Here is a 20,599-nt window from a genome sequence, read left to right on the forward strand (position 1 = left end):
TCTTCTCGATCGGAGCCATTTATCAAGGAAATTAGGGTTTGTACGATTTCTCTCGTTTCTGCGAATCCGAAACGAAGAAAGGGACGACGATGGCGATGAGGAAGGTGTACAGTGAGATCAAGGGGAAGAAATTGAAGGAGCTTCCGAGCTACTTCAAGTCGGGGTTCACGATTGAGAACGTGAAGAACTCTGTGAAGAGAGGGCTCGACAATTACAACGACAAGTACATTCAGACCAGCTCCGTCGATCCTCTCCTTCATGTCTGCTTCGGCGGCATGATCCTCTCGTACCTTGTCGCTCTTCCCCACGAGCGTCGCCGCCTCGAGCATCAGCAGCATGCCAAGGAGCATGGTGGCCACTGATGCGGGTGAATTGGTTCGATCTGTTCATTTCCGATGATTTGAGTTAAGGATCGATTCAAATTTCCTCTATTGGGTGATAGTTTTTTTTCCTGTTGGAATTGGTCGACGGTCCTTTGAGTATTCGTTTTGGTGGTGTTACTGTGTGATACTTGGTGATCCAAATTCAGGACAGTTAATCATGTTGATGATTGTAGTATCGATGATTAAGTGCGTTATGTCCACTGCGATTTCGCAGCCCATATATGGTGATTTGGGGATTCATGTTGTTGAAACCTATTGGTGAGATAGTGCAATAGTTTCTGCCTGTACAATCAAAGTGTCTGTCTTTATGAAGAAACCAGTTTGTTTGCTTGGTGTAAAGGGTTTGATTGCAACTTCTGATTGGGAAGGATTTCATAATTTCATACCGTGCTTATCTGCAATGTATAGTGGAAGCATGGGGTCTTGAAGTAATGTAAAGGAATTTGATTTCTGGATATCTCCGAGTGTTTGATCATAGAAGGTTATGGGGCTTGATTTCTTAGCTAATAGCTACTGCTGTATATCTTTCGTTTCTTAGATTGGTCTGTCTAGAGCATATGCTGTAATGATTTTTGGATCAATTTCTTCTCGTCTGTTTCATGATGTTCTGTTGCAAGATGTGATATTTCGGCGGTTTAATTTTTGCAGCTGCATTCTTGTTTTTAAATATTTTGCATTTGCATTGGTCATTGTAGACGGTAAGACTAGGATAGTTGATCTTTCTACCTCTGTATTATTCATCAACACATTTTAGATGATTTCTCTCGGCTCGGGACATGACTCCGACTCTCGTCTCCTTGCCAAGAATTGAGCAATTCAATCTTTACTAATGCTGCTCATTGGTTTTGTCTATTGTGCAGGTGTGGTGAAATCTTTCTTCAGTTCAGTGGTGAAGATTGTGTTGCTGGATGGGTTTCCCCCCCGAAATTCTTGGATCTTGTTGACCAGAAAACCCTTTGTCATGAATTGCATTTTCATACACAATAAATGAAGCACGATTTATAAACAAACGAGACTCTTTCCATTGCATATGGCAATTGTCATATAGTAGCAGTTCATAGCAGATAACAAACATTCCTTGATCTGCCATTGCTTACTACTATATGTCCAATTCTTTTATTAATTTAGCTAAATCCAAACTCGGTGGATGTTTCGGTTCGATTCCCCAGAACAAAACCATATCAAATAAAAAATCTCGGTATTTTTTTGAACCGTATCATTCAAATTTTTTGAACGGTATATTTATAAAAGCGAATTTTTCGGAATCGAACATAACCAAATTTTATAGAAGCGAAAGTACAATATATGTCTAAAATGAGTGTGATCGAAATGACAATGTTGAGATGGATGTATGGACACACAAAGATAGATAGAATTAGGAATAGAATTAGGAATGAGACTATTAGAAAGAAAATATGAATAATAGGTATAGACATGTACAAAATAGGTCGATAGATGTGCCGGTTAGAAAAGTGGAGAGTATGGGGATGAGGTGAAGAGAATAGGAAGTGTAGGCCTAGGTTTATTTGGAAACGTGTAATTAGGAATGATATTCCGAAAGAATTGACGCAAAACCGAAATGAGTGTAAACGAATAATCCATGCGGCCGATCCCAAATAAACTTGGGATTAAGGCGATGTTGATGTTGATGATGAACATAACCAAATTTTATAAAATTCTCAAAAATCCGAAATTTTCTTAAGAAAATCTAAATTTTTTTAACAAAAACCGAAACCGAATCGAACCGAATAATATATGCTATTGATTTGGTATAAATTTTAGAATATCAAATAAACCTTTACGAATCGAATGATAAAATTCTGAATCGAATCTCGACACGTCCATCCCTAAAATGAGCTAACATTGGATAGGTAGAGATCTAATTTAAACGAAGGAGGCAGAGGCACCCTCTGTAGCACAACGATCTTGATTCCATCTTTTGAAACTTTTTTTCGTAATTAAGTATCATGAACTAAAGTCAAACCAGATATTAAAAAAAAGTATGGGTGAATGCTTGGGACAAACGTTTTCCACAACTGTTTTACCAGTTGAACGATCCAAATTTGAATCCATATTTTAAACCTTCACTCCTTTGTCTTATAAATCTCTTATTAATCTCTTATTAATATTCGAGTTCACTTATTTCAGTTCGGATTTTATATTGAATTCGGTTTGGTCTCGATTCGATTTTTTAACATTTTTTTCAAAGAAATATTCGGTTTTTAATTTTTGTATTCGGTTTTAATAAAATCATAACCGCTTGATTTTTATACTGAATCTGATTTAATTTGGGGTGTGTTATTCGTGGGTATTAACTAAATTAACCGTCCTAATTAAATCCTAAAGCCTCGGATTTAGATATTTGGTAATATTGGTATCTAGTCCAACTTTAACTAACCTTGCTTTAGAAAACTATTTTATTAATTTATTTGGGCCTTACTCGGGCCGACTAGAGTTTCTAACGACTTGGGTCCCAGAAATTGACAAAAATGATCCAGACCATTTATAGCCCAACTCAAATTAAATTGAGCACTTATTATTTTAAAATCAAATTAAACTAAACTATATAAACAAAAACAATTGGAGTTAGTTGGATTTGTTTTTATTATCTTTAAACTCAATTTTCTCTAATTTTTTTTTATGGATAATCGTGTTTAATTTAAAATAAAACTATAAGAAATCTTTATATGAAATGAGAGAATAAGAAAGGATGAAAGGGAAAAAAACATGAACATTGCGATATTTTAACTCGGATTCAATCTATATATAATATATCGATTTCTACATGAATTTAAGAATTATTCATGACAAATTAATTTAATAGTTTTCCTGTTGTACAAATTAGTTCATTTCATTCCATAAAAATATTATCTATTTTTTTCTTAAATAATAAGTCATGAAAAGTATTTGACGACACTTCACGCAAAGACAAAATAAAATTTGTCCCTTTATAACCGAAAGGTACTGGAAAGTCATTTTCGCAAAATCGATAGGCGTTCCCACAATCTAAGGGCAATAAAAAAAAACCCCTCTGATTGATATAATTACAAATTAATTAATGCTGACAAATAAATAGTAATATTATAAATTCACTTGTAATTAGGATTACATCATATTATATCTAATATATAATTCACGTAACGACGGAGAAGTAATAACGCATTTTTTACTTTTTCATCAATGTCAAATCGACTAGTTTTGTACGTTACAGTTTTAATATCTAGTTTTTGGATTTAGTTTCATGGCTTTCCATTTTTCTTAATTCTTATAAAGATGTAGGCTTTGAATCGGGATGAATTTTATTTTGGGTTTTTAGTTTTAGTTTTTGAATTTTGGTTTTTAGAAATCAGGAGTGGTTTTCGGAGTTTTTGGATTTTAAAAACTGAAAAAACCGACAATCAAGTTTTTGTAAATTTGGTTTTTCTAAAAACCCGGAAATCTACTTTATGGAAAAAATCAACTAAAAACCAAAAACCACATTTTTTTAGATTTACAATCTTATAAAATCCAAAAGTCAAAAATCAAAAACTAAACACCAAAAACTAAAGCCAAAAACCCAAAATAAAAACCAATGTCATTAAAGACCTTAGTTTTTGGTTTTTGATTTTTGGATTCTATAATATTTGAAAAATAAAAAAAATAGTTTTTGATTTTTCTTTGATTTTTTCACTAAAATGGCTTTTCAAGTTTTTATGAAAAGTAATTTTGTGAAAACTTGAATGATAATTTTTTTAGTTTTTTGATTCTAAAAATTCTAAAAACTCCAACTATTGAAGGCCGTATATATATTTATATCTTAAATTTTTTATAATAATGGGTTTGTCTCATTTTCTTGAAATAACCATGTCATTTTTTTGTTGTTAAGAACCATATCATTTATAATAGGAACAATTTTTTTTTGTTGGTGTGGAGGAATCATTCTTTTTTTTTTTTGGACATAGAGAAATGTCGCTCACGACACATGATGTGTTAGAGCTACACGACATGTTTTGTGGGAACACTCCTCACATGTGATTTCAGATGATAATCAGAACGCTCACATACTTCCAATCCCTAAATTATAAAATGAGCTTAATAGAAAAAGATGATGAATAGTAGATTTTTTACCCGAGTTGATCCGGTTAATTAAAACCCGATTTTTTCTGATTCATTAAAACTCATTTAATATTTTCGGTTTTGCATATATGGCAAAAAATCTGACATATTTATGATAATATCTGACGCTTTAATTAGTCAATATTGATCAAAGTTTGTCATGACACCATTTTCTTAAGTTCGGAATTTATATTTTTATATTTCTCAAATTCGAAAATTATTATTCCAATCTACTAGTTTAGGAATTTACTTTTCACCAATTCTTAAATTCGGAAATTTTTATGGGTTTATTCCTTATGTTTACTATCTAATACCTAATACGTATAAGGAAAAAAATGCATTGAGTCCCCTCTTGCTTGAGTATTAATTGTTTAAACGTGTTTGCCATGAAAAATTACATCGATATATAAAAAGTACTTTTTAATGTTTTTAAAAATCATATAATCTATTAATATTTAACATACCAAATATTACATATACATATGAGTACGTGTGTTTAGTGAAAAAGTAGGTTTAGGGTTTGAAAAGAAAATGCAATTTTATGATTTTGGTTGAAAAAGTTTACAAGTTGAGAGTTGTTTATAGATTTTTTTTTTTCAAATAGTTTATAAAGAAAACACTTAAAACTGTATGTGGATTAATTATGATGTTTGATGAAAGACGCGTTTTAATTTTATGATTGACATAAAGGAAATTTTAATCAAACATAATAATTAGTCTACATTGGCCCTCAAATTATGAAATTTTAATATTTTAACCTTTTCACCTTTTGATCAATTAAGTCAACATTCCTTTTTCCCTTCTCTCTCCTTGGACTCAACCTTCCTTTGTAATTTTTTTCTTCTAATTTTATGTAATTTAGATTTTGTTAACTAGAATGATTATATCTTTGATTAGTTCCAGTAATATAACATATAAATTCACCCTGCATACATGTCACCATTCACATTTCTAATAACATATATCATACTAGTATGCATTACCATTTGCATATACACTCCATCCCTCAACATCAAATATTATATTACCATTTATTTACCATTTGATTCACTTATATTTTGAATCGAAACTTTCGACTTTGAAAAAATTATATAGATTTTTTTTACCTGTATTTAATTTTTACAATGAAAATACTTATTTTTTTGAAATAGTTTCGGTTTTATTCAATTTTTTCGAATATTTTTATGCTCATTTAATTTTTAAAAATATACTCACGTCATTTTTAAATCAAATTCTATTATAATATAAGTAAAAAGTGAAATCCAATGGAAATCAATGGAAATCAGATTTAAGCTTTTACTCGTAGCATTAATTTCCGCATCTGCTCCTGTGTACCATTAGTTACCATGAATCACACACCAGTCACGAATCACGAGTCACGAGTCGCAAAGCTCCTAGAAGGGTAATATCGTCATTTCACCCGAACTGTCGGACAGCTTCTTCCGCGCGAACTCTCTCTCTCTCCTCCCACCTTCGGACATGTATAGTGTATTAAATCTATATGTCCAAATTATTTATTGAAACTATTAAAAATCGAATATTTCATAAGAAATCCGATCAATATTTAGTAATTTTAATGTGCAATGTGAAACATTTATATTTTAGTTCTATATAAATGTATATATTATTGCCTAGAAATGAAAATGTTTGTCTCCAATTTTGGACATAATTTGTACTGCAGTATTATTTTCATGGACAGTATGATACAAAAAAAATATACGTTATAACGTAAGTATTATTTTATAATGTTTTAAACAAAAAAAAAGTATTATTTTATAATGTTTATATTTTCACCACTCTACGTCTACTGTTATAAAATAATATTATATTATATTATAAGGATATAATTAGAAAATATAAAAAATGGGACCTCCATCATTTTCGGTTCGTTGTCTGCTTGACACTGAAAATAATTAAAATAGAGTAATTAAGTAAAAAAAAGAAAAAAAAGAAAACCCTAACTACCTCCACTCCAAATCCACACACTCACTCTCTCTCTCTCACTGAATCTCAGTAAAATCTCCATTTCTTCTTCCCTCTTCCCTTTCCCCTACTCTTGTATGTTTGATCCGTTTCGGATCTCTCTCCTACAAAAAAAACCCAGTTTCGAAGGGTTTCTTAATCACTTGATTAGAGATCTACCCATTTTCTGATCATCGAGTTCTCTTATCCTTCTGCAAATGTGATTTCGTGCGATTGATTCGATCGTTTTCTCTCAGTTTCGTCGCAAAGCTTCCTTTTCCGTGAATCCACTTCCGATTCGTTTCGTGAATCGCTGTAAGTTCGAACCCATTGTTCGCTTTTGTTCTTGGGCTTTACTTTATCCGACCCTTTCGACAAGTTTTCTCCTTTTTTTTCGTTGGTTATTCCTTGCTTGGTTCATTTGAGAAAGTGGGTATTTTTTTCTTTTTCTCAAGATTTTGATTCACGTTTGATTAATTTATTTGTTTTTTGTACATAGTTGATTGCCAGCAGTTTGCAACTGTGTTTATTGCATTGGTTTCTATATATGGGTTTATAGGGAGATAAGGACTTTCTTGTGTTGTCTGATGTGTTTCTAGGTTAATTTCTTCGGAGTAAGTTTATTTACCCATGTCTTTTCTTTTTTTTGTCTCCGAGCGGCGATGGTGTTTTCAAGTTCTTGTCTTGGAGTTAGTCGGCAGTTTCATGTGTTTGGTTGCTGAGAAAATTAGGGAAAACCACGAGAAAGTTGAGTTTTTTTTTTTTTTCATTTGTCATCTTAGTCTTCCTCTATCTTGGTGTTTCGATAAAAAAATAATCTCCATTATCTCCTTTGGTAGACAGTATCAATCTCTGGTTCGATGTCTTGGGTTGGCTTTTGAAGCCTGAAAGCCTTGGACAGAGATGGTTCTGATGTCTCTTAACTTTAGTTTGATCATTGGCTGTCCACATTTTGTTTGAAAGCTAAATTATTTTCCTTAGAAAAGAGGCCAATATTAAGTTATTGGGTTTGAGTAATTGATCGGTGGCATCTTTTGAGTATGTTTATGTACTGATTGATAGTTTCCATTGTTTGATGTCACTGTTTTTTTGTTGATGCCAATGTGTTTCATTTGGTTTTGATGCTGCAGATTACTCTGTAAGGATTGAGATGGAAATCGGGTTTAAGATTCTGGTCTTTTTAGCAGTCATTGTCACTGTGAAAGCAGAGGTTTACATTGTGACAGTGGATGGAGATCCAATCATAAGCTACAGAGGTGGAGAAAATGGGTTTGAAGCCACTGCTCTTGAATCTGATGAGAAGATTGATACAACTAGGTAACTCGGTAGTTTCTTCGTAATGGCTGGAATAGTAAAGTTTGCCTGAAAAAAACATTGTAACATGGTTTCTCTGCTCTTGTTTAGCATTGATTGGTATGGCTACATCTTTCTGTATGTCGATTGTTGGATCGGTATTCGTGATATAATGGTTTTTTACAGTGAATTGGTGACATCCTATGCACGTCACCTTGAGAAGAAACACGATATGCTTCTTGGAATGCTCTTTCAGGAAGGAACATACAAAAAGCTCTACAGCTATAAGCACCTCATAAATGGATTTGCTGCTCACATTACACCTGAACAGGTGAAACCGATTTTGAGATGATCTCTCTCTACCGATTCCTTTCTCTGTTAGATTCTTGTTTCCTTACTCTATTCCTCCGTATTAGTAGGCAGAAACACTTCGACGTTCCCCCGGTGTGAAATCTGTGGACAGAGATTGGAAAGTAAGGAAACTCACCACTCATACACCGGAGTTTTTAGGGCTGCCAACCGATGTTTGGCCAACCGGTGGGGGTTATGATAGGGCGGGAGAAGACATCGTGATCGGGTTTGTTGACTCCGGGATTCATCCGCACCACCCAAGTTTTGCTTCTCATCACACTGCACCTTATGGCCCTCTTTCCAGTTACAAAGGGAAATGTGAAGATGATCCTAATACCAAGAAGAGCTTCTGCAATGGGAAGATCATAGGAGCTCAGCACTTTGCTGAAGCCGCAAAAGCAGCTGGAGCTTTTAACCCGGATATCGATTATGCTTCTCCAATGGATGGTGACGGCCATGGAAGGTTGGTATTCATAGTCTCACTACCACTTTTTTTTCTCTTGACAACTTCCTTATTGCTCCAGAGATGATGAAAATCGTCTGCAAGATAATGGAACTTATACTTACTACTGGTTGATCAGTCATACAGCAGCTATAGCAGCCGGAAACAATGGTATCCCGGTGAGATTGCATGGCTACGAATTTGGTAAAGCAAGTGGGATGGCACCTCGGGCGAGGTTAGTTGATGAAAGAACGCGGCTGTTTTATGTATGTTCGCTTCCCCGTCTTCCAACCTGTTTTTTTTTGCAGGATTGCTGTTTACAAGGCTCTCTACCGATTGTTTGGAGGTTTTGTAGCCGATGTGGTTGCTGCAATTGATCAGGTAGTAAAATAATTGTTGTTTTCTGTCTTGGTATATTGGCATTAAGATAAAATCATATACTATCTTCATTCTGTAACTTGATCTCCTTTTATGTCCGTGTTCGAATGATCCCGCTAAATTTCCTCTGTAATGGATAGATACCCATAAATATTAATCTAGAAATTCCTAATCGATTTGATAAATTCAACAAATGTGTTTTTCGGGGCAGGCTGTTCACGATGGAGTTGATATCCTGAGCCTCTCAGTTGGTCCAAATAGTCCGCCAGCTACTACGAAGACAACGTTCTTGAATCCATTTGATGCTACACTTCTCGGGGCTGTAAAGGCTGGTGTTTTTGTTGCCCAAGCTGCTGGAAACGGGGGGCCATTCCCGAAAACTTTGGTTTCTTACAGCCCTTGGATAACTACTGTAGCTGCTGCCATTGATGACCGCCGATACAAAAACCATCTGACCTTAGGAAACGGAAAAATGTTGCCGGGGATCGGACTGTCTCGTATGTTTTCGATTTCTTCTAGTCTGAATCCATTAATGTTCATGTATACAACGATAGATTCATAATGGTTTCTCATTGGCATATCAGTGAATCAATTATGTTTTTTTTTGCTGCAGCTTCTACTCATCCTCATCGTTCATACACTATGGTTGCTGCAAATGATGTTGCCCTTGATTCTTCTGCTGCGAAGTTCAGTCCTGCAGATTGCCAGAGGCCGGAAGTCTTGAACAAGAGATTGATCGAGGGTAACATTCTTCTTTGCGGGTATTCTTTCAACTTTGTTGTCGGAACAGCTTCCATTAAGAAGGTTGCTGAGACTGCCAAGCATCTCGGGGCTGTTGGCTTTGTTCTCGTTGTTGAAAACGTTTCCCCGGGAACGAAATTCGATCCCGTCCCTTCCCCCATTCCGGGCATCCTCATTACGGAAGTCTCTAAGTCAACGGTAACACATTTTTGATGGGCTATATAGCCACTGTTTCTTATAGTTTATACTCTCAATCATAGCCTCGTTCTCAACTTTTGGATTGGTTTTCTCGTCTTAGGATTTGATTGATTACTACAATGTCACTACGTCAAGGGATTGGACTGGAAGAGTGAAAACTTTTAAAGCTATTGGAAGCATCGGAGATGGGTTGGCCCCGATTCTCCACAAATCGGCTCCTGAAGTGGCATTGTTCTCGGCTCGAGGACCCAACACCAAAGATTTCAGCTTTGAAGATGCCGATCTTCTCAAACCGGACATTCTTGCTCCTGGTTGCCTAATATGGGCTGCTTGGTCTCCAAACGGGACAGACGAGGCTAATTATGTCGGTAAGGAGACACATTTCTTGGTGAAGATCCTTCATGCCAAAACCTAAACTTACCCATAACGAGGATTCATGGCAATGATTTGCTCGAGCAGGTGAAGGATTTGCGATGATATCGGGAACTAGCATGGCAGCACCACACATAGCCGGGATAGCTGCACTTGTGAAGCAGAAGCATCCTCAATGGAGCCCTGCTGCCATTAAATCAGCTCTGATGACAACCTCGACAACCATAGACAGAGGAGGAAGACCTCTTCAGGCCCAGCAATATTCCGAGACAGAGGTCGTTAGGCTTATCAAAGCCACACCTTTTGACTATGGAAGCGGTCATGTCAATCCCCGAGCTGCTCTAGATCCCGGTCTCATTTTCGATGCAGGTATTCTTATCATTCTTCTATCCATTGTGTTCGAACCATACGTCAAAAAAACCCGAGGGATTTGATCGATATTGATTTGAAATATTCTTGACCCATCAAAGGTTACGAGGATTATCTCGGGTTCTTGTGCACAACCCCGGGAATCGACGCTCACGAGATAAGGAACTACACGAACAGAGCATGCGACTACAGCATGAAGCATCCTTCCAACTTCAACTCTCCTTCCATAGCCATCTCCCATTTGGTTCGAACCATAACCGTGACCAGGAGAGTAACTAACGTTGCAGAGGAGGAAGAAACGTTCACCATTACAGCTAGGATGCAACCTTCCATCGCCATTGAAGTAAGCCCTCCGGCCATGACTTTGAGAGCAGGTGCTTCTAGAAAGTTCTCGGTGACTCTGACGGTGAGGACGGTGACGGGAGATTACAGTTTCGGACAAGTGACGTTGAAAGGAAGCAGAGGGCATAAGGTGAGGATACCAGTGGTTGCAATGGGACACAGGCGATGAATGGAAACCCTACAGAACAGATCTTGTGGAGATGTGTGGTTTTGTAATGTTATTCTTTGTAATATTGCAATAAGATGGTGAAGTAGTAATTAGTGAGAGAGAGATGTATTTTGTCTTGTCTGAGAAAATGCTTAATCTCACACATGATGTTGGAATATTAGTAGTTTGTATAATTTAGTTTTTTTTTAATTATAAAAACTCCACTATATGAAGGCTTTTCAAGTCTTTGTTTTTTTTATTGACAAAGAAACTTTAGTGTAACTAGGGGTGGACATTTCACATTTTAATTCGGTTATATTCTAATTTTGGTTATTTCGGTTTCAGATTAGTTATAGACTTATAGTTATTTATAATGAATTTGGTTCTATTTTTATTTGGATTCGATTTTTATTGATGATAATATTTATTTTTAAAGATTTTTTTGGATATTTATTTATTTTTATTCGGTTTGGATTTTTTGTTTTATAAAACCTATAAGTATTCAATTTATTATATCTAATTCGGTTTGGTTATTGATATATGTTATTCCAATTTTAACCAAATTGGCTATTATACTTGAAGATTAAAAAACCCTTCGATAAATAATTAAGTTCTCAAACAATTCTAATTTTATTTTATTAAAATTAAATATCTAAACAGCATTCCCCCCTCAATTCTCACCATTTTTTCCCTCCCCATTTCTTTCCTCTTTAAGATTTACATAGTAATTTCGTACCTTCGGTTTTCTTTTTCTCCGAAACATTTATATCAAAACTATTATATCCTTCAGAAAGAAATGGAAATCAATTTTCATAGGAATTAAAAAAAACAGAAAAAAAAAATATATATATATATATAATGGGCCAGATGGGCCCATCCTGGGCCCATGAAAAAAATTCACACGTTTTTTTTTTAAAAAAAAAAATCAGTAGAGAAGCTCACAGTCGATCCTTTGGAAATAAACCTTGTTGTCGTCAAGATCAAACCCTACGTTGTATTTCTGTTGAGCAGAAGCTCCGATAACGTTCCTATCATCGCTCAGATTCATCCTCAGGGCCAAGCAGAATTCATCGCTTCCATTCCCGACGAACAAGCTCTCCGCATCTAACCCTAATTCCGCTCCTCCCTCGAACCGCAGCCTCACCACCGGAAACCCTAGCAGATCTCTCTCCACTCTCCCCTTGAAGCACGGCTTCGTGTACGTGTCGTATCCCTCTGCTCTCTCTATCACCCCGTCTAAGAGGAGATTCACCTCCCACACGATATTCTCGTACGTTATCCTCTCGAGAATCGTCACGGAACAGCCTGTATCGATGATCGTACCGGATCCGTACCGGTTCCTTTTGAAAATCTCCGGTTCTATATCGAGATCTTTTTCTCCGATGCTGATTCCTTCGAGATTAACAAAGTACTGGTCGTCGGAAATCTCGACACGGGTCGGGTCCCCCTCGAGTATCGCGCCATCTCCGAGGATCAGGACGTTGTGAAGGTAACTCGGGTCGGTTAGGGCTCCGAAACAGTAGGAGAACCTCGAGCCGAAACGCTTCACGATCGAGAATGTACCTGGTCCTAGACCGAGCACGCCGCTGAACAAGTTGTAGGAATCGTAGTTCTCATGTCCGCATCCGATAACCATGTCGGATACAGAGGCAAGCCCTTCGTCGGTTGTCTGAAATGTGAGCTTCTCCTCTGCAAGAACTCCTCTGGTACTGGTTCTGTCCATGTATTTCAGAAAATATCTGCAGATTCCAGCTTCCGAATCGTAAATAACTTGTGGCATGGCGCTTGGTACGGATTCGCAGGATGCATTTCGGTAAGAGGATGATTTAGAAGGGCTGTAAAAAGGAATGGTTTGAGGGTAACATTTGCAGGGAAGGCACTGCAACCACGTGAGATCGCTGCCCGTGTCGATGAGAAATAGCTGAGAGAGCGGAGGTTCGCCTATGGAGATGTTTGCCAAGAACCATGATACACCCGGGAAAGGAATAACTCGCGAATTGACGGTTTTGGGAGTTTCCTTGTCTCCCAAGTAACCAGGGTGGGAGGAACTAGGGTTTGCCTTGACACGCAAGTAATCAGTCCTTCCCTCTGGAATCTGCAGAGCATGTATCGGATTTGAAGGTACGAGCTTCAGAGAAAGACGTGGAGCTGACGTGGACACGAGACCGATGACTGAGAAGAGAAAGACGAATCGAAAAGGCGATGTTGTTGAAGCCATCTGTGACGGAAGCTGTGTGAGTCGAAACCCTTTTTGTAAGAGAGGTGAGAAGTGTTTTCTTTGTGTGAACCTTCTACATCATCAAGAGGCTTTCTTTGTATGAGCTGAACCAACCGGACTTTTTCTCTTTGAACGAATCTTAATTAAACCCTTTATAATTATTTTTTATAAAAAAACCCTTCTTTAAAGAATCTAAAGTTGGAATCTTTGAATTTCAATACTATGAATCTTTCCATATCTTGAAGCTGTCTCAATGGTCGAGGAGCTCGCAATCTATCCTCTGGAAATAAACCTCCATAGCTTTAAGATCGAAACCGACGTTATAACTCTGCTGAGCTGAAGCGCCTATAACGCTCATATCGTCGTGCATATTAACACTCACAGCCATGCAGAATTCATCGCCGCCATTGTTGACGAACAAGCTTCCCGTATCCAATGCTAAATCCGCTCCTTGCGCAAAATGCAACGTCACGACCGGAAACCCTACCAGATCGCGTTCAACCTTCCCTCTGTAGCACGGATTCAAATACGTGTCCCACTCATCAGATCGCTCGAGTATCTCGTTTAGAAGGAAATCGATTTCTCGAGCTAGGGTTTCGTATGCTTCTCTTACCAGAATCGTCACCGAGCATCCCGTATCGATGACTGTACCTGAACCGAAACGGGTTCTTTCGAAAACGTCGGGATCCATCTCAAGTTGTTTTTCTCCGACGCTGATTGCTTGGAGGTTAAGGTAGTAACGATCTTCGAATATCTCTAAAGGGGTCGGATCCCCATCCATTACCGCGCCTTCCCCGAGGATCAAGATGTTGTGATGGTAGTTCAGATCGGTTAGGGTTCCAAAACAATAGGAGAATCTCGAACCAAACTTCTTGACTACAGAGAATCTACCTGGTCCTAAACCGAGCACGCCGCTGTACAAGTTGTAAGAACCGGAGTTGTCATGCCCACAACCGAAAACCACGTCTGGTATCGAGGCTAACCCACCGTCAGCCGTACGGAATGTCAGTTTCTCCATGGCAAGAACGCCTCCTGTACTTGTCTGGTCTTGGTATTCAAGATAGTATCTGCAAATTTCGGCTTCAGGGTCATAAACCAGTTGCGGCATGGCGTGAGGTGCAGATTCGCAGGAAGAATTTCGGTAAGTTAAAGAGTTGGAAGGGTTGAAGAAGGGAATGGTCTGAGGGTAACATTTGCAGGGAAGGCACTGAATCCACGTGAGATCGCTGCCAGTGTCGACAAGCAGTAACTGCGAGATCGGTGGATCGCCTACGGAGATATTCGCCAAGAACGCTGACTGGTTGGGGAAAGGAGTGACGCGTGAGATAATAGTTGCAGGAGTTGCCTTGGAATGCAAGTAACCTAGACCAGATATAGAAGTTGCCTTGCTGCGCAAGTAATCAGTCTGTGGCTTTGAGTAATGTATGAGCTTCAGAGAGAAGAGCAAAAGGAGGAGAAGAGGCGATTTTAAAGCCATTGGAGATGGAAGAAGGGTTTACTTTTGGGATCATGCCTCTATATATGTGCAGCATTTTTTTTTTCTTTTTTTTTTTGCAAGAGGGGAAGGAAAGAAGTGTTCTCTTTGTGTGAAAACCTTGCCTTTATTATTTTTTTTATCACTTTTTTACCAGTTGGACTTTTTCTTTGTATGAAACTGGTACGACAAAAACACATGTATGACTATCTCTCTGTGTGTGTGTATATATATATGTATATATACTTAAATGTATCATGTATGTTAGATGTATGTGTGTATATATATATATGTATATTACACAGGATCAGCATGTATACGGGTATATGTTTGTGTACATTTGTCTCTCTCTCTCTCTCTCTATATATATATATATATATAATTATATATGTGTGTGTTTATATGAGTTATATGTTGTTTTTTCTTTTATTTTTTATTTTTATGTGACTATTATGTGTTCATGACATGTCAATTTTGTCATTTCTTTCGGTTGGTCATGTCATTTTATAACATCGATTGTTGTGAATTAAAATATGTAATATCACACATTTTCAAAATTTAATATTTTATCTGATTTTTTTTTTATAAAAAAAATATCGTTTAGTAATTAGTGGTCAAATAAGAGCATTTTATTTTAACTTTTAGTAATTGCATTAATATATCATTAAAATTCTTGATATCAAACTTATTGTGTGTGTTTTATTAAAGGGTTCAAATAAAAATAGAATAAAATATGGTGTTATTTAATGATGGATTTCTTGCTGTCATTAAGATCCAGTGTTATATGATTAAAAGTCCTTACAAATATTTTATTATTCAATTTAACTGTTAAGATTCTTTACACGCTTTCTGACTGCCCTATTTGTGGGCCTTAATGGGCCTTTATTAGTTACTATTTTTGGGCCTCCACGTAAACGGGAAGCCTATCTGTTCAAATTATTAAATCACAAAATCCAAATGAAAAGTGTTATGTTATGGTTTGCAATCGCTGTTTGATTCAATCACCCAAAAAAGTTCTGTTTCCTATAAAATAAATTATCACATATTTATAAGACAAATATTTATGTATAAAATTAATTATTGGATCAGATCCAATGTTCCATGAGCAAATTAAACAACTAAATCAATTGATCAAGGCTTTTTAATAGCCCTAGTTTTGGCATCAATAATTAGTGAGCTTCCGTCACATGATTAAGCAATAAGCAACACGTTGGATCAAATGATTCTCTCGCTAATCTGGTTTAGAGGGACTTAATCCATTACCCAGTCACATGCCCATCATGTGATCAATTATTATCCCATGTATGCATGTATGTATGTATGTATGTATGTATGTATGTATGTATGTATGTATGTATGTATGTATGTTGTTGACTTGGTGAATTGTCGATGTATATGCGAGTCTTCTCGACTAAATGAGATAATGAGTGTTTTTAATCATAAATAATGAAAAAAATCATCTAATAGCAAATGGAGCTTGGGGATTGACCAAGACATCGAACAAATGGGTTGCACGATCTCTGAAGTAAAATTCTTTTTGGTTGCGATTATAATGTTATTTCTGATTTTTTTACAATAATAAAAATAGATTTTTGTCATATCATAATCCCTTTTTTTTATTGATTGACAGAGGATACAATATTTTATTAATTTCAAATTCCAAACTTATAAAAAAAAACATATAACATCGTAAAAGATATATTAGATCAAAGAACCATAACTTTATCATCATAAAAAAGTATATTAAGGAAATAAAACTTCTTTAACAAAAAAAGAAATAAAACTTATTAAACAAAAGCAAGTGTAAGCAGTCTTTAAATTAGTTCATGTAATAAACGCACCAGGAATGGCACAGCATTGGGAGGCAGAAGAGCTTTATGATTATTTGAATGAGGAAACATATTTTATAAAAATAATTTATCAATTTAGAAATTCCAACAAGTTAATTTTTGGATTCGAGAAAGGGTTAAGATTATTCAGATCCAAAGATACTTAGATGTCCCAATCCATTTTTATATCTAATCTTATCACTAACAACATGCACGTTTTTCTTTGTCGGGTGGAGAAAGTGATAAATGTTATATATATAAATATTTATAGAATTTTGATTTTGATAAGAAAATCCATATATATATATATATATATATATAGATATAAATAAATCTTTAACAGACCCAAATCAGAAGAAACAATTAATAACTAAAACAATTAGTGCCCTTAATCCTCTAATCATTAATTTTTTCAAACACGGCAATATTAAATATTAATCTCTGCCTCAAAATTTGCTTCTGTTTCAACCGAACAGGCTTTTCTTCTTCCGTCTTCTTCTTCTTCTCTGTTTCAGGCATTCTCTTCGTATCAGAGAGAGAGAGAGAGAGAGAGAGAGATCAGAAGAGGGAGAAAAACGAATCCTTCGATACGAATTACAGAAGAGAATCGAAACTGCCGAGGGAGAGACGTATACATGCGTATCTATACATTTATACGTATTCGCAGGGCAATGTATACGTCCGGATGAATACGCAGCACTGAGGTCTTTGATTGTCAAGGATTGGTTTTTGTCTGATTTTCCCTGGATCTTTGACGGGAAACAAACAAGGGATTGGAATCCTGGATTCCTCAGACAGAGATACGATCTGGGTATATTGAAACCTCAGGTACACTTTTCGCTACTTCTTGACGTTTCTTCACGTCGACGCGTGAAACCATTTGGGTATTTCGGTGATAAATTTCGATTTTTTGATTACTGCTCGGATGATGGGATTAGCTGGGAATTGATCGGATCGTGGTTCAGATGCTGACACTCTTTAAGTGGTAAGCAATATTCGATCTTGTGTGATCTCGTTCTATAATGGCAATTTTACGGGAAATTGGACGGGTTTTCCGGGAAAATTTCCCCACGCACATGACTTGTATATCTGTACAGAAGCAATTGCGTTTGGGTTTGTTTTCTATGGAGCCTGGAAGCTGGTTTGACTTCCCATGGCTTTAGATGAGTAGAACTTGGTGATTGGGCTAATCAGAAATTTTGAATTCATAATTGTTTTTTCTTTCTTGAATTGTTTGGTTATGTTCATGTTCCCGATAATGGTAAACAAAACGCAATTTGTGAGGGAAAAAGGTAAGATTTTGATTCCCACTCTGGGAAAGGAACCGTGAAAGTTTTCTTCCTCAAGGGTCAAGGCAGTCAAATTGAGTTTGGCTTCTGATGTTGGGTTGCCTTTGAATGTTTCAAGCACAAATTACATCAAAATCTGGCAATCTGTTCTGTTAATTTTTTTCCTTTTCTGACATCTTGATCTGCTTTTGTTTATGGAGTCATCTTCCATTCTCTTATCCATCTCTCTCTCTCCCCTGTATCTTTGGATCTGTACAGATGTAATGTGATCATGGCTTATGGGTTTCATTTTTTGTATCTTCCAGGATTTGATCTGTTCAAGTTGTTGGCCTGTCTTCGTTGTTACAGAATTTCGAGACTGTGTAAAGGTATGAGATTCTGATGAGATGAGGCCGATGAAGGGTTGGCGTCTAGGCAGTTTAGGTGATATGCAATCTTTGAATGGAGCTCGTTACCGTTCTTCTCATGGAAGGAGGCCAATATGGATCATTGCAGCGGTTTCACTGGTTAGCATGTTCTTCATATTTGGTTATATGTATCCCCATCACAGTAAAGCTGCTTGTCACATGATGATCTCTTCGAGAGGGTGTAAGGCTCTGGCCGATTGGCTTCCGCCTTCACCGAGGCAATATTCAGACGAGGAAATTGCATCCCGTGTAGTGATTAGGGAGATTTTGGATTCTCCCCCGGTTAAAGGGAAGACCTCTAAGATTGCATTCATGTTCTTGACTCCGGGTTCTTTGCCTTTAGAGATGCTTTGGGACAGATTTTTCCAGGTGGGTGCTCACTTTCCTTCAGAAAATGCATGAGAGTTTCCCCGATTACGAACGATTCCTTACATATGATTCCACGATATGAAACTTTGTAATTTATTAGCTTTGTGTGAGCTTTTTCTTCTACACTCACAGGGCCATGAAGGGAAATTCTCAGTTTATATCCATGCATCAAGGGCAAGGCCAGTTCATGCCAGCCGGTACTTTGTTAACCGTGAGATACGCAGTGACGAGGTATGTTTTTCATTTGCATTGTGTCTAATTGCTTTTAGTTGTGGATGAATCTTTCGTTTTATGTAATACTTTTGGAATATGACTTGATTATAACAGATGATTGTATTTTGTTTTTATAAATTCGAAGGTGGTATGGGGAAGAATATCGATGATTGATGCTGAGAGACGGTTGTTAGCAAGTGCTCTCAAAGATCCCGAGAACCAGCAGTTTGTTTTGCTTTCAGACAGGTGGGTTCTTAATCGTTACAACCTCGTTCTCATCGACTAGTTTTAGTTTTCTTTTGCTCGATCGGTATTGAATTGTTTTGGATTTTGCAGTTGCGTACCGCTTCGAAGTTTTCAGTACATTTACGACCATCTGATGTACACCAATATCAGCTTTGTTGACTGGTAACAATGAACTCATTCGTTAAACTTCGTTTTCTTATCCCGAACCTTTTTTTTCCTTAAAATTCAGTTTCTATCTCATTATGGATTTGGTTTGATCGAATATCAGAACGGGTTTTTTTAGTTCAATTCCTTTCTCTGAATAATATGCTTACTTCTTCTCTTCAGCTTTGAAGATCCCGGTCCACATGGATCAGGCAGGCATATGGATCACATGTTGCCGGAAATTCCAAAGAAGTATTTTCGGAAGGGGGCGCAGGTAAAACATATCATCTTCGATCCTGTATAAATGCTTTTCTCTTGCTCGGGAAAATTCTCGAGATCATCGTGAAAGCGTATGGTGTTATGAGAAACACTTTTTCCCGGTTCTTTGTTCTTGAATGGCTTTAGGCTATATTATCTACACTCGTGTGCAGTGGTTCACCATGAAGCGTCAACACGCCGTGATAGTTATGGCTGACGGTCTTTACTATTCGAAATTCCGGGATTACTGCCGGGTGAGTTCATCTAAATACTGGGATTGTAGATCATTGAAATGAACTTAAAAAGAATAATCGTAAGGCCTCGATTCTCTTCAGCCAGGTGTAGAGGGTAACAAGAACTGCATTGCTGATGAACATTATTTGCCAACTTTTTTCCATGTGAGTGTCCTTTCCTTGCTTCTACAAGAAAGTGAATGTTTTGATATCATAATAGATTTCCGGGTTATCGATTATCAGATGCTCGATCCCGGGGGCATTTCTAACTGGACTGTAACTCACGTTGATTGGTCCGAGAGAAAGTGGCATCCAAAAACATACATGCCCGAGGATATTACGCACGAGCTCCTTAAGGACATCACGGTATCGTCAAAGATTTTATCTCTTTACAATGTCTATTCCATCCCGGAGGCATTTCTAACGGTGTTAACCGTTATATCATTTTCTTCATATGCAGTCTGTTGATACAAACTCACATGTATCGAGCGACGGGAAGGTATGCATTTTTTCTCTACTTTTCAATCGTTTCTCGGGGGGTCGGTTTCTTATGGATGGATATACAAATCAGGGGGGAGAAATACGATCGCCTTGCCTGTGGAACGGGATTAAGAGACCTTGCTACTTGTTCGGGCGGAAATTCCACCCGGATACGCTCGATAAGCTCTTGGATCTCTTCTCGAACTACACGAGCATTGCATAGCGATAGATACAACGACTAGTGCGGATTTTCCCGACGTGAATTCTTCGATCGAAGCGTGCGGTTATTCCAAAAACCCGGAATCAGCTAAAGCTTTGAGGCGTATGTGTATGGAAGAGCCCTTTAAAGAAAGATGCAACTCGGA

The 20,599-nt window shown here is 37.0% G+C and overlaps 5 protein-coding genes across 10 annotated transcripts; 3 read left to right on the plus strand and 2 right to left on the minus strand.

Moving 5' to 3' along the window:
- Positions 1 to 7: 7 nt before the first annotated feature.
- LOC104814658 lies at positions 8 to 1,494 on the plus strand. Of its 2 annotated transcripts, none has more exons than XM_019202603.1 (2): positions 8 to 404; positions 1,244 to 1,494. In XM_019202603.1, the coding sequence occupies exon 1, from the start codon at positions 90 to 92 to the stop codon at positions 360 to 362; it is 273 nt and encodes a 90-aa protein (XP_019058148.1). In that variant the 5' UTR covers positions 8 to 89; the 3' UTR covers positions 363 to 404; positions 1,244 to 1,494. The 2 variants fall into 2 exon arrangements, with proteins under 2 accessions (XP_019058148.1, XP_019058147.1); XM_019202602.1 differs by having other exon boundaries at positions 8 to 367.
- A 4,963-nt stretch (positions 1,495 to 6,457) lies between these two features.
- LOC104814659 (subtilisin-like protease SBT2.6) lies at positions 6,458 to 11,301 on the plus strand. Of its 4 annotated transcripts, none has more exons than XM_010542821.2 (11): positions 6,458 to 6,755; positions 7,571 to 7,757; positions 7,920 to 8,064; positions 8,153 to 8,547; positions 8,666 to 8,761; positions 8,835 to 8,907; positions 9,116 to 9,401; positions 9,518 to 9,843; positions 9,944 to 10,211; positions 10,303 to 10,584; positions 10,686 to 11,301. In XM_010542821.2, the coding sequence occupies exons 2-11, from the start codon at positions 7,591 to 7,593 to the stop codon at positions 11,093 to 11,095; spliced, it is 2,448 nt and encodes an 815-aa protein (XP_010541123.1). In that variant the 5' UTR covers positions 6,458 to 6,755; positions 7,571 to 7,590; the 3' UTR covers positions 11,096 to 11,301. The 4 variants fall into 4 exon arrangements, with proteins under 4 accessions (XP_010541123.1, XP_010541122.2, XP_010541124.1 ...); XM_010542820.2 differs by lacking the exon at positions 6,458 to 6,755 and adding an exon at positions 7,173 to 7,188; XM_010542822.1 differs by lacking the exon at positions 6,458 to 6,755 and adding an exon at positions 7,228 to 7,478.
- A 670-nt stretch (positions 11,302 to 11,971) lies between these two features.
- LOC104814718 (aspartyl protease UND-like) lies at positions 11,972 to 13,292 on the minus strand. Its single transcript, XM_010542891.2, has one exon. It carries the CDS (start codon positions 13,290 to 13,292, stop codon positions 12,000 to 12,002), a length of 1,293 nt encoding a protein of 430 aa, XP_010541193.1. The 3' UTR covers positions 11,972 to 11,999.
- Positions 13,293 to 13,542: 250 nt separating this feature from the next.
- On the minus strand, positions 13,543 to 14,787 carry LOC104814719 (aspartyl protease UND-like; the record flags this gene model as incomplete). Its single annotated transcript, XM_010542892.2, has 1 exon — positions 13,543 to 14,787. A coding segment is annotated over one exon (1,245 nt), but the record flags the coding sequence as incomplete, so codon positions are not given.
- Positions 14,788 to 17,083: 2,296 nt separating this feature from the next.
- Positions 17,084 to 20,595, plus strand: LOC104814660. Of its 2 annotated transcripts, XM_019202597.1 has the most exons (11): positions 17,085 to 17,423; positions 18,190 to 18,660; positions 18,793 to 18,891; positions 19,019 to 19,119; positions 19,210 to 19,281; positions 19,447 to 19,537; positions 19,695 to 19,775; positions 19,857 to 19,919; positions 19,998 to 20,120; positions 20,215 to 20,253; positions 20,326 to 20,595. In XM_019202597.1, exons 2-11 carry the CDS (start codon positions 18,271 to 18,273, stop codon positions 20,455 to 20,457), a joined length of 1,191 nt encoding a protein of 396 aa, XP_019058142.1. In that variant the 5' UTR covers positions 17,085 to 17,423; positions 18,190 to 18,270; the 3' UTR covers positions 20,458 to 20,595. The 2 variants fall into 2 exon arrangements, with proteins under 2 accessions (XP_019058143.1, XP_019058142.1); XM_019202598.1 differs by lacking the exon at positions 19,210 to 19,281 and having other exon boundaries at positions 17,084 to 17,423.
- The last annotated feature ends 4 nt before the right edge of the window (positions 20,596 to 20,599 follow it).

This window comes from Tarenaya hassleriana, unplaced genomic scaffold, assembly GCF_000463585.1.
Source record: "Tarenaya hassleriana unplaced genomic scaffold, ASM46358v1 Cleome21, whole genome shotgun sequence".
In the NCBI taxonomy this organism is placed as follows: Eukaryota; Viridiplantae; Streptophyta; class Magnoliopsida; order Brassicales; family Cleomaceae; genus Tarenaya; species Tarenaya hassleriana.